This window comes from Egretta garzetta, unplaced genomic scaffold (genome assembly GCF_000687185.1).
Source record: "Egretta garzetta isolate BGI_Z169 unplaced genomic scaffold, ASM68718v1 scaffold4, whole genome shotgun sequence".
Taxonomy (NCBI): Eukaryota; Metazoa; Chordata; class Aves; order Pelecaniformes; family Ardeidae; genus Egretta; species Egretta garzetta.
The window spans coordinates 84917-97929 of record NW_009259329.1 but is presented as its reverse complement, the minus strand read 5'-3'; the positions used below and the strand labels follow the sequence as shown (position 1 = coordinate 97929).

The following is a 13013-nucleotide window of genomic DNA, read 5'->3' as shown; positions in this document are numbered from 1 at the left end:
TCCTTATCAAGTACTGGGAGACTGAAGACTTCACATGAACACAGATGGTCTGAAGACCATCAGCAAGACTAAGTAATGACACCATTAAATGAACACCCATAACCAGCTTTAAGTAGTCAGAACCTTTGAGCTTACAGGACCTCAACAAGGTGAAGTTCATCTTGGTGAACCTTCAGTGCGAGTTCTTCGTCAGTGGGTTGTACTAATAAACTGCTCATTACCTGAAAATACCTGCATCAGTGCTCAGGGACCAACACCCCAGCAATCTGCTGAACAATGATTTGTGCTTAGGTAAGGAAAAAATTCTTTGAGTGCACTGTATTCCCAGGTAGTTTTACAGACACTAAAATGGGAAATGCAGGATTATTTACAAGTTCAGCATTTTAATTGTTCTTATATAAGGATGGTTTGGTTTTTTTTTTTTTTTTTTTTTTTTATTTTTTTATTTAGGCAGCGAACGAGGCAAGTTTCTGTTGGCAAACTATTGCTCACAGGAGATAGATTCTTAATCTGTAAAGCTGCCCCAGAGTTGCTCATGTCTGTATCAGCAAAACTGAGCTCATTTAAGTAATTGTACCAAGGCAAAAAAACCAAAAAACCAAAAACCACAAACCCAAACCAAAACCCATGAAATATACCCCTCCCCAGCACATTCACACAGAGAAAAGCATTTTTCCCAAAACACCTAAGCAGTACGGAATGCTGTGCTTGCTGGGAGCGCCAGTATCTTTTATAAAACCTCTGACAGTTAGAAAAGCTGATGGTATTCAGGCACTCTCTTCAATGGGTCTCAAGGGTGTCCCCTTCTATCTGTATTAAGTAGTCTAACAGAAGATACTATTACCTACAAACCTTGCCTCAGATAAGCCATCTCAGCTATGGTTAACAGTATTTAGTGGTCGAAGATTTTGTAGCTAGCGGAAGACTCAGAGGCAAGTATCTCAAGATCACACTTAGACCTAACATGGATTAACCTGCGCTGTATTCTCCTGTTGAAAAAGCATTAAAACACACAGGTGAGAGCTGCAGACTTTGATTACTGTGAGGACCTCAATGATTAGAGAGAGGAAAAGCATTAAGCTCTCATCTGATTGATTTCTTTACGTAAAAAAATCAGTGGGAGAACTTTCTGGACAACTTGGGGATTGGCTATTTGCTTGCGAGTTAGCCGTGCTTTAGGAGCACGTACACCGCTCAACTTGCCTTGGAGGCAAAAATAAGGGAATTTCATTAAACAAAGGTTTTAACTAAACCAGCAAAGCAGTACATCATACAATCCTTAATTTGTAAGATCAAAGGCAGATGAAAACTGCCTTTTAATGAAGAGGCATTCGCCACTGCAGCAGTGGCCAGACCATTGGTTCAGACAAAGGGCAAACAAATAAAAACTATTCTAACATTTTGCATACGGAAACAATCTGGGGGTCTGTCTATTTAAAAGACACGATTTCTGCAGTGTCACTCTCCAAAGTCTGTCCTTTCAACACCTGTTTTTCATTATACTCAAGCTTTTAACCTGCCAGGGCAGAACAATCTGAGCAGACTGGGCTGATTCAAATTGTTTTCTACACAGAAATGTTAGCGAGCATCCAACAGTTCTACGATAGGTAAATCCTCAAGCATACCTTGTCATATGTTCCCTTCTTCAGGATCTTCTCTGGCTTGTTACAAGACTCTGGGCTTTTTCTTCCAGATGCCTGAAGGTAAAAGAAATCAACATTAGGGACCAAAATTACTTCAGGTAACACGGTGGTTTAATGGTTTGAATGCACAACATTACCTATCTGATGAAGACAATGAAATAGGAAAAATTTGGTGCAAGCCAGAACTAACACCATGGACTGAACACAATGCAGGAACCAAGAGTGGCTGAAAGTAGCATCGTATGGGCATGTAGGATGCAATACCTTATTATTTGTTGGGGGCAGTTTCTGACCAGGAGGTGGCTCTCGACTTGGCAGGCAGGAATCTGCGCTGTTATCACTGTCACTGTCACTAAGGCTCAGTCTGAAAAACAAGCAGTGGAGAATTAGCATCACCAGGTAACAGGAAACTAACTTAGCTGTCAACTGCACCACACAGAGTTAAGTGAAATTCTTTTCTTTATTATAGACTACTAAACTGTCTGGGAGAAACGATCAGTCTGTAATTTCCAAGTTCTCTTTTTCTTCCTGTCTGACATCGCCTTTGCCATCTTCCATTCCCTGGGCAGGCAGAGCAAGGAGTTTTAGTTTACACATTACAGCTAGCAGTTCAACTCCTTCATACACAAGTGCCCTTAGAACAACTCAGTAAGTACCTCCTGATCTTCACAAACAGCAGCTATTCATTTTGGGGATTCATTTCCAAGATCACCCGAGTACCTGCATGAGAGGCTTACCAACACCTCCACTGAGAACGCAGGCAAAAAAAATAAATGCATTTAGTATCTCTGTTGTGACCTTTTGAGGCTTCCTATTTATTCTTATTCTTCTTGTGGCCCTACAGATGTGTTATAGCTGGTATCCTACTTTTGATTAGCTAGAAAAACTGTTTATTACCTGTCCCCTAAAGGTCTAAAAAATATCCTTCAAAGTCTCTCCGTTCCTGTTTACTTGATAACAACAGAGTACAACAATGGATTTTTTTTTGTTGTTGTTTTTGGTGAACACAAGCATCATTTGAAATCTGCAGCTGCTATCTGGGCCAAGCATTGGTTTCAAACATTCAGGCTGAGAGTCGAGGTTTTGGCTGCAACAGCGCTTCCCGAGGGGAGAAGGCTGAAATTCAACTATTTCCATTGACTAAAGCAGGAAACAGCTGTTAACCAAGTCCCACAGGAGTCAAGTAACCAACTGTCAGCATGCACGATCAGCAAAGACTGAGACTTCTCGGTTTTCTATCAGTCATATGCAGTAAGAAGAGCAGACAGGCTGACAGCCTCCACAACACTTCTCTAATCTCTGCAGATCAAAGGTGTCACACACCATTCAGCCCAGCAGAGATCTGAAGATGACAATTAGGTGACTATTTTAAGGGCCTCAGTCACTAACACCTGCAAGCACAACACATCCCACTTCCCAGTGGCTTCCCCTCTTTGAGCTCCGGTGATCTCTCCTCATCCAATTCTGTTCTCACCCCGCTGTTTTCATCGACTCTGCGTCCCCACCCTGTGCTAAGTGCTCCACACATCTGCCCTTTCTTTCCTTCTCTCACACTTCCACGCATAGCCCCATCCCTTTGATTTCTCCCTCCAAATGGAGGGCACACAAAAATACCAAACATGGAGGGCAAAAAGACAACAAACATCTTTCTTCCCGATTTGTTACCACCTCGAATCCCGGCTGACTGGGTTTGCTTTGACTGCTGCCTCTTCGCCAGAGGAGCTGTCATCGTCATCTGACTCCTCTGACTGCAGATCTTCTACCATGGAGCGCAGCGGGCCTGGGATCAGAGGGAGAAAGCAATTCAACACTAGGGCATGTGCAGCAGAACTCCCTCCGAGCTACCTGATCTAAACTGGATTGGTTATTATTAAGATACATTAAGATTTCTCAAGAAGATGGCGCCGGTGTTTTCATTTTGCACAAAGATACTGCTAACAGACGCCGTATCCCAGTCTCAAAACTAAAGCAGAGTTGACAAACTTTACCACTGCTGTAAGGCCATCCTAGCCTCCCCCCAAATCCTCCCGCTCTCCTCTGAAATGAAAACAAAAGGACACGTTTTTCATGCGTTTGGGGACTATTTTAAATGTCACTCAAGGGACAGTATTTGTAGCAACACAGCACTTGCTAAGGTTAGAACATTTACTATTGCCACAGTATATCTCTTTGGAGTATCAGTGGAGTAATCTGAAAAAGCAGCTTTGTTATGCACTGGCAAAGTGATGAATGTCACATTTATAATTTTTAATAAAACATATATGAGATTGGAGGAGAAATATTCTGGTGACACTACAGATCAAGCAGCAGCAAACACATTTATAAACCGAGGCAGAAACCAAAGTCAACAGGGAGAGAACCAAATCTAGAGAGGCACCCTACTCATAAACTGCCAAAACAAGAAAAATACTTGCTCATGATTACGCCGTGACATTATTGCCTTCTCTCGCTGAAGCATCACAGCTTCAACACATGGCTGCATACAAGAAACTGCATTAGCCTTATATATGGTGCTGGGCAAACAGATCTAATTCTCATGGAGCCTTTTAAGGTTATGCAAGGAAGATTTTAACAAATTTTATTTCTTGCCACACACCTTGACTGTGGTTCTGAGATGGCTCGAAATCAGAGTCAGAGCTGGAGTCGGAGCTGGAGCTGGAGTTGGAAGGGCTGGACTGGACAGACTTAACCCCCCATAAAAGGGAAAAAAAGAAAAAGAATCTTAACCTTTCTAATCTGGAAAAAACAGGGCAGAGCACAAAGCACAGTGAGACTGCAGCATTTGAGCACTCTACAACATCATACATCACTGAATGCAGTTCTTGGAAGTACAGAAAATATACAAAATGCAAGGTGAATAAAACCAACATTTATGAAAACTTTGGCACGCTGTAGCTGAGCGCTCCTGGGCAGTAGCATCAACAGCTCCCACCAAAACCCTTCACGCCACTCGTTTCAAATAGTAATACAGTAATCGAAATATAGCATCTGAAAAATGTCAAAGTGAACCCCCCCTTACTTTGAAATGGGAAAGGTGACTAGCATGCAACCTAGAACAGTCATCAAAGCCCTCTAAAAAAGGGCATTTATTGTAACCCACTAACATCCCCTCTGAACACCTAGCACTGACCGTTAAACATGGAAAGGATGCCTGCCCTACCTAGCTCACTTGACTCCAAAATCAGTTCTAATTTATTACTGAACCCTCAGAACAGTTGTTTCTACACCAATTTGAGTGACCAACTGCACTGTTTCCAGTTTATTGGGAAAACATAACAGAAGCCAGCTAAACTCTAGTGAAACCAACTCCCAGTGCTCAGCAGAAGTGCCAGGAGCAGACTCTGCAGTAAGAGTAAGAAGACAGGATGAACTGCTGCTAATAACAGCATCCAGAAACAAGGTTTTAGTGCTTCGTATGTTTTTAACAGAAGACCAGATACTGTGCAGCAATCACATGCTTTAGCTTCAAGGACCACGAGGTGGCAGTGAAGGCTAAATCAACTATTTCACCCCCAACAGCAGCAGCAACTATTGGCAATAATCTTAGAGGGGTTTTTGGTACTCAGTAGGATCTACTTTAAAGATTCTCAGTGTACTGTAATATTATCTTGCCTTTAAAAAAGTAATTCCCTGGAAATTTTGCATTTCAGTTTCACTGCACCATTCCTGGGAATCCACCTATTACTTCTACTACCAAATCCTGATGCTAGAAAAATCACACATTCTCATTGATCAATAAACTTTATCACAGAAAGCGTTAATACTATAAAAACATTGTAAACAGGCAGAAAGAGGCACATCACCAGCTTTGGGCATTGATAAGTGAAAGCAGCAGCAGGACTTTCATCCCAATACCACCCTTCCCTATAATTTATCACTCAAGTATTGTTAAGAGTTTCATTTATTCAACTGTAAGAAGGCAGGGAAAAATGTCAAATAAGGGTATTACAACACTTGTGAATTATTCAGTAGTGAAGGACAGTAATTTAACAATTCCAATATCTGATATATTGGTACAATGCAGCAGCCCTATTTGTTTAGAAAAATTACAACATGAAAGTAAAGATTTTCAAACAAGGGAGCATGGCTCTTGTGTCTTACCCACAGATTCAATCCTAACATCCTTCATTCCTGATAATCTGGCAGGTGTTCCCTTAAAATGACTTAATAGGACTTAAGCAGCAGAAGTTGGAAGTCATACAGACCCCCGTCTCTCCTTTTGCCATTAACCCTATCAGCTATTCCAACTGGTTAGGAGGCATCCAGCTGGACATGCTCTGCATGCTCAGGCTGCAGTTACTGTCACCGTGATATGACAAAAGCACACGCCGACAATGGAAAAAAGCAATCATGCCCTCACATCTCAGCCTTTCCCTTTTGTCAGCACTAGCATTTAGGCAGCCAAGCATGAGGCCAGTTCAGGGAACTGGACTTGCTGGCAGGAGCTGAAATGGAAGGAGAAACTCCTCCAGCCCACTGCAAAGTCACACGAGCTCTTGTGCCAGCAGCACAAATGAGAGCAAGACTGTTCCTTTCAACAGCAGCCTGCAAAGATGTCAACTCAAAGCAATCGTGGAGTTGCAGCCTCAGAGAATGTTGCACAATACGTTGGCTGCAGCAGCAAAGCTGATTTAAGAGTTTCCGGGCCCCGGTCCACCTCCAGCTGCTCATTCGCTTTAGTGATGTGGCTTACCACACAGATGCACAAACAGCTGTACCAGTACAAACGATGGAGTAGCAAACTGCAGTGTTGGGAGCAAAAAGAACCCCCCAGGGTGGAAAAGGAACTCAAACAGTCTTCTCTGCTGATGCCAACACGTTATACAGTTACACCCTTACGCTTCAAGTTCCACAGAAACCTAAGCTGATCTGACTGGCAGCTGCCGCGGTTCCCCCTCCATCACACCGAGTATTCCTACCCTCCTTCTGGGCTAGCACTCAAATACCTCTGTCAAGCATCCAACAGACACAAGAGCTGGTGCAAGAGAGGACACAGAAGCATACAAAGATTGGTGGGGGCAGGACAGGACTGCAGCAGAGACGTCGTGGAACCACAACCACAGTTTGTGGTTTCACGGAACAGTCTAAACAGCGCTATCGGCTTACAGCTGCACGGCGAGTCCCAAGGGGATGGGTGACACCGAGGAAATACTGAAGTACAAGACACTCAGGACTTAGAGAGCAGCAGAGTACAGAAGCTTGCAGTGAGGGCCACGTATCTTGTATAGAAACGAGGAGCTTGCTACACACTGACGCACTTCAGGTGTAAGGCTCAAAGTGGAGAAGAGCTGCTTCTTTTTAATGCACAAGCTACACATTTAATCAATCTGGAAAAAAAATCTTTGCTGATAACTTGAATTAACACTTCGCCAATAAACTTTTCTACTGGGATTCTTTTGCAAAAAAATCCTTTCTGAAATAAACACATCAATACTTACTGCATCATGGTGCTGATTAAGTCATAATACGAGCTGTCCCTAGAAGATTTATTCTAGTAAGACAAATCTTTTTAAAACTGGTCAGTAGGAAGCAGTTCAAAAATTCATGGGATATTATCCTGTGAATCCTATTAGAAGATATATGGCTTCTTTATAGCAAATACAAAATATACAAGCAAAAAGTAGCAAGAGCTTGGATTTAAGTTGTGTCCTTCCCCTCCTACTTCTTTTTTTTTTTTTTCCTGTCACCTTCTGGAAAACAATTTCTAGAAGACAGAGGATAAGGAATGTTCTTTGTTGTAAAAAGGAAAAAAATATTTAGACGGCTTTTAAAAATAGTAGCACAGTAACAGAATTTGTTTTCTATTTTACAACACAACTTATTTAGGCTTAGTGGCACATGGTCATATTTGGAGCTTTAGCCAATAGCACATTTCTTACAGGCCGTGTCAAGAAAAGGGGGTTTAACTGACATTTTAATGCTGTTTTTTTCCAGAAACAAACCCAAAATTATTTCCTCCTGTTCTGAATTAAGATCACGTTCAAAAATATTGTTATCATAAGCAGGTAGAAAGCGTATCTACACCTACTATACTCTAGCTCTGTAAATGTCACCGCAAGGGATCAACGAGAGACCATAACCTTAAACTTCGACTTTCAGCTAAGTCTGCCTGCAGATAAATCTAACGAGAACTGCATATCCGAGACAGGAGGTAAACCAGGTAGCAGTAATGACGAATACTGATAGGATTTTCAAAGAAGTTTTATTTGAGATACAACCCAGCCTAAGCATTTGCCAATCTGGTTCTCTATCTTATCTGAGGGAATATTTTTCAACATCTTTTTCATGCAGGGATTTAAGCAGCATGCTTAAAAATTCTGGTAAAGGACAAATCCCTACTCACCTCTGACTTGAAAGAAGTTTCATCCTCTGAATTTGACTCCTCCATTTCCACAGGCTTTTTGATCTCCTTGGCCTCACTTTCAGATTTTACCTTTTCCACTTTGGCATTCATCTTCTCCTTGGTTTGTTTCTTCTCTGGGTATGAGGAAGACGAGGTTCTGGGAGACGTCCCTAGGATATTCTTTACCCCTTTGGAGCTACTCTTTTTTTGTTTTTTGGCACTAGGCTTTGGTGACTCCACATTGGAGGGCCTCTTGCTGGAAGACTTTAACTCCGGCTGTGGCCCACCCTTTGGAGAAGTGTTCTCCAGTTTGGTCTCCTTCACGGCCAGTTTTGGTTCCTTGAAAGCAGCTTTTGGAGGTGCCTTCTCCTCCTTCGGCAGTTTGTTCTCAGTTGGTTTTCTGGAGGAGTCCTTCAAAGGTTTGTTTTGTTCTCTTTCAAGGTCTTTGGAGGAGTTTTTGCTCTCAGAGTCTTTTCTTGGCCTCTCTCTGTGCTCCTTGGTTACTTTGTGTGGCTTAGAGGCCTTGCTACTTTCCTTGTTTGCATCCTAAAATTAAGTAACAGAGACATGCAAGCTAGGTATGAAACTGAAAGCTCTGCACAGAATTGTAAAACACATTCTCATAAATCACATTGAAGCATTTGTTTCACGTAGACATCCACCCACAGATGCCTGATTTACTTATCTACCTCTGAGGTAGACATCTAGATTTCCCCAAAGCTGATGGACAGAAATTGGCAGCAGGCACTTAAACAACTACATAGGACAGGATGAAACATGTTTCACAAATGCCTGTTCCTTTCCATGGTCTATAGAAGGCGGCCTATAAACATCTATAGATGTTTACACAGAATCACAGAATCGTAAGGGTTGGAAGGGACCTCAGGAGATCATCTAGTCCAACCCCCCTGCTAAAGCAGGCTCACCTAGAGCATGCTACACAGGACTTCATCCAGGCGGGCTTTGAATATCTCCAGAGAAGGAGATATTTAGTTCAGATTTAATCTGCAGCCAGGTAAGAGGAAACTCACTCTAGCTGTGTTACACAAAGTCATACTTCACACCACATTTTAGGGGGGGAAAAAAAACCAACCAGCAACTAAAGAGATTTTTTTAAGCTTAAATCACATCCAGGGCAAATGCAAGTTACGTTTGCAGCCTAGCCCCCAACTCACCACATCAACCACACTGCAACTTGACAAAAATACCAAATGTGCCCACAACCATAAGAGAGGCAAAGTCTGATGCCAGCAGGCACTTTATCACCTGTAATAAGAGCTTTAAGAGACCAATCATCAGGACCCTGCCTATCCTATGAGTCAGGTGTGCATGAAGGCAAAGGAGTACTTCCCTTTGCAAATTATATGTGAACTCAAAACACTTATAGAAGCGGGTCTTGTGGGGAGACACTGGAGTATGAACTGGGCACATGCACCTCTGAGGGCAACCTGGAGGAAGAGAAGCAGGAGACTGTTGTCTCTTCAGCCACTGGCAATTTTCACCACAGCTTGGGTCAGAGCCTTTTATTTCTCTTCCATCTTCTCTGTTTTCTAACACTTAATTCCTGACCAAAATTAAATCGGCCACTAACAGACAAATCATCTTTCTTCTGTTTCATAACATCAACATCAGAAGACATGACTGAAGTGCCAGAAGTGTTTAGAGCCCTGAACAAAACGCATATCAGAACTGAATTACATCATGAAATGAATTACTGTTAATATTTGTGACTGTTCAGGCTGATAAAGTGTATGTAATCTGCTTCAAAACACATTGCCTGTGGATTGTTTCTCTTATGTAGAATTACACAAAAGTAGCTTCGTCACACAAGTGAAAAAGAGAAAACTTAAGCTTCTTCTGAAGTCTCAAGAACTAGATACTGCTGGATGCAAACATCAAATCTTGAAATCGCTAGTTTGGCCAAGTGCAGCATATTTTATGTTCTTTACTCCACTACCCTAAGTAGCCCTAATGACAGAGGAATTCCTGACTCTCTACTCGCCTTGCTGCCGAGTAGAGCTTTACATGGAGGACAGAGAACGACCCACATAATTCATCCTCAGCATCAAGGATACAAGGTCAGAATAATCAGAGAGGACTTCACTTCATCTGCTATAGGAGATCAGGAGGAAGATATAGGTCATAAAAAAATGCCAGTCTTGGACATTTAATTTTGTTTTCAAAATTTCCCTGGAGAGAAGCCTAGCAAATCATAAAAAGGCCTCCTAAATTCTTTTAAGTTCCAGACCATTAGCTAGTAAACCACAGAGTTCACTAGGAAGACGTTTTCAGAATTAGAAGTAGCCATAAACAGCTGCTAAACAAGCTCTTAGCAGCGCATCCTGAAAGACTTCTTCACCTCAGGATGACACAAAAGCATGCTTCACTGACCTTTGACCCATGGGATGGTTTGGTCTTCTTGGGATCAGAGAAGGCAGAGAGTGGTATCGTGGGTAACATCGGATAATCGGGACTTGGCCTTGAAACAGTTTCTGCTCCTTCTGGCATTACCATCACCTAGTAATAAAGAGGAGAAAAATTATGTATGAGTAACATTGCATGGACTGTTAACACATGATTACGTTAAGTCACTTGCTCAATTAACACACTATTATTCATCTGTTGAATTTTTCCCCCTGCTTAAAGGCCATAAAAAGATGTTGTCTAGGTAATGCTCAATTTCAAGGCAACTCCTCAAATACAGAACATTAAAACCACAAAAAAATGAGAGGCAACATGCAATATCAAGTATCTTTCCCAAAGGGAACTCCAATATTCTGAGCACAAGCAGGCAATAAAGCTCTGGACAAGAAGTGTGTGTTCTGCTGCAAACGCTCTTATGCTGCAAAAGGGTAGCAAGGTAAATCTGGAAGGAGCGAGCAAGATGTAATCAGTTTAGGAGAAGCTGAATTCACTCATTCAGGGGGGTAAAAAAAAAAAAAAATTAAAAAAAAAGAGGAAAAAAGCAGGCCTTGGTTTTCTCCCTTGACAAGATCTTGACACCAAGCACTGAGCTCCATGGAACACTTCCTTTCTTACCTTCCCTATTGTCTGGCAGAAAAATCCTGTTGCAAATTTCCACTAGATGAACTAGAATTTCTACTAGAATCACAAAAGTGATTCACAGATGAAACACCTCAATACACAAGGAATACAATAATGTACTATGAAAATCCTAGAAACCAAATGATGTTCCAGCTGTCCTGCGGCTGAACTAAGCACTCTCTTCTTTGTGCCCAAAATGGAAAAGCACTGGCACGCTGAGGCAGATCAGGACAGATCAGCTTGGAATACTGGCCACTATTGACAAATTTCCCCACAGCTTCTTTACTTTCTTCATTTTTCAGGCTAGAAACATATTTTTTCAGAAGAAAATTTTGCCAGCAGCTAAGACCATCTTGAATAAAGTCCTTGAACAGAACATAATTATACATTACCATATATGGGGGTGTCTCAGAATACAGTCCTGACATTCTCTGTCTGGTTAAAAACTTCACAGACTTTGTGGCTTGCACTAATTTGCTTAGAACTTGTAGTTATCATTTCTTTAGTCTATCACTGCATATTACTTTCCCAGAAGTAAGAGTTCATCCACTGCAGCAGCCTGGATCTTATTGTGCCTTCAAGAGTATGTCTATTTTTTAACTCCCACACCCCTTTTCACTCTAAATTCTAACGCTTTTTTTTATTATCTAAGCCACAAGCAGCCAACCTCAGGTTTAGAGGACATTTATTGACCAGGAAGCACTAAGTATTAAGCTTTCCTGTGGCAAAAATGAGTAAGGAACACACTGGAAGCCTCTCCCTTTCTTGAGCTTTCCTACACTGAAACAGCTCACGACACTAGGAAGGTCACAGATAACTGCCCGGTGGACAGCGTGCAACATCCACAGATCTCCGTTTCCAGAGGGGTTTTAGTGCTTTGATATTAATGGTCACATTTAAATTGAAAATGAAGTACCACCAATCACACAAGCAATGGTTTAGTTCTGCTTCAAGTGCTGCAGTCACGTAACCAGGAGTAAAAATTGGCTGGGTCCATCCTTTAGATGAACACAGAAAAGCGCAGCCTGCTGGGCTGCAACTAAAAGGAAACCCCAAAGCCAAACGAGCACATTTTAGCAGAACCTCTTCAGGTCTCCGATCCCGTTCACACTTACCCCTCCAGCCCTAATGAGTTTGCGTCTGAATTCCTTGGTGGGGTTGTTGAAAGTCAGTTTCTCACAACGAAGGTGGTTCACGGGTGGATTTCCCTCCAAATTTAAGAACAGGTCGTATGTGAAACAAACCTTTTTCGGCTCCTCCTAAAAACAAGAAAGACTTTGGGAAAACGGAAGAAGTTTGGCAAGCACACTAAGGCAGAGGATTCAAACAGTCACTCCTGAGAATCCCAAGTAAACCAGTGCTGCATTCATAGTTTTTCATCATGAGATCAGAGAGCTAGAAATTAAACTATTTGTGCCTAAAGTTAACATACTGTTCATCAGAAACTCAGTTCATGGCTTTTTGGTGCAGAAGAAACACACGGCCAAGGATACTGTCTGACAATTGTCTGTTTAAAGCCGTTCAAAGTCATCCTAGGAAAGCAGATTCACGAGCTTTACCCACTATTCTGCTTTCACTGAAATTCAGATCCTATCTCCTTTGGGAAGCAACTGAACTATAAGTATCAATATTAAGAAAAGCATAATCCTTTATTTAGAGAAGGAACAACTTCTGAACTCACAGGATCTCTGCGGGTACTGAGAAAAGATTAAACGCAGTGGCAAAAGAATGACTCGTTTTGTAAAATCCTTTTCAATATGCATATTGCAGGGGCTGAATGGGAAGATATCCTAGGCTTTTGAACTTTGCAAGGGCACTTTCACTGACGAAATCCGGAGTTTGTATGCATGTTGGGGATCATCTGCGCCTCACTGGTTTTGTTCCACCTGCTGCAGAAGCACAGCAAACGCTCTTCATTTGCAGTACAGAACGGACGAAATCTCTTCCTTTCCCCCCCCCCCCCCCCCCCCCAACCACAACAT

General features: G+C 42.0%; 1 protein-coding gene across 1 annotated transcript in view; it reads right to left on the bottom strand.

Moving 5' to 3' along the window:
• Positions 1 to 13013, bottom strand: part of MLLT1 (MLLT1 super elongation complex subunit) — a 33974-nt gene that overhangs the window by 4612 nt on the left and 16349 nt on the right. The window contains exons 4-10 of the mRNA XM_035892335.1: positions 12147 to 12290; positions 10378 to 10503; positions 7987 to 8532; positions 4240 to 4336; positions 3312 to 3423; positions 1908 to 2007; positions 1626 to 1697 (exon numbers count right to left, since the gene is read on the bottom strand). Coding sequence (XP_035748228.1) covers positions 1626 to 1697; positions 1908 to 2007; positions 3312 to 3423; positions 4240 to 4336; positions 7987 to 8532; positions 10378 to 10503; positions 12147 to 12290 — 1197 coding nt within the window. The remainder of the gene's footprint in view (positions 1 to 1625; positions 1698 to 1907; positions 2008 to 3311; positions 3424 to 4239; positions 4337 to 7986; positions 8533 to 10377; positions 10504 to 12146; positions 12291 to 13013) is intronic.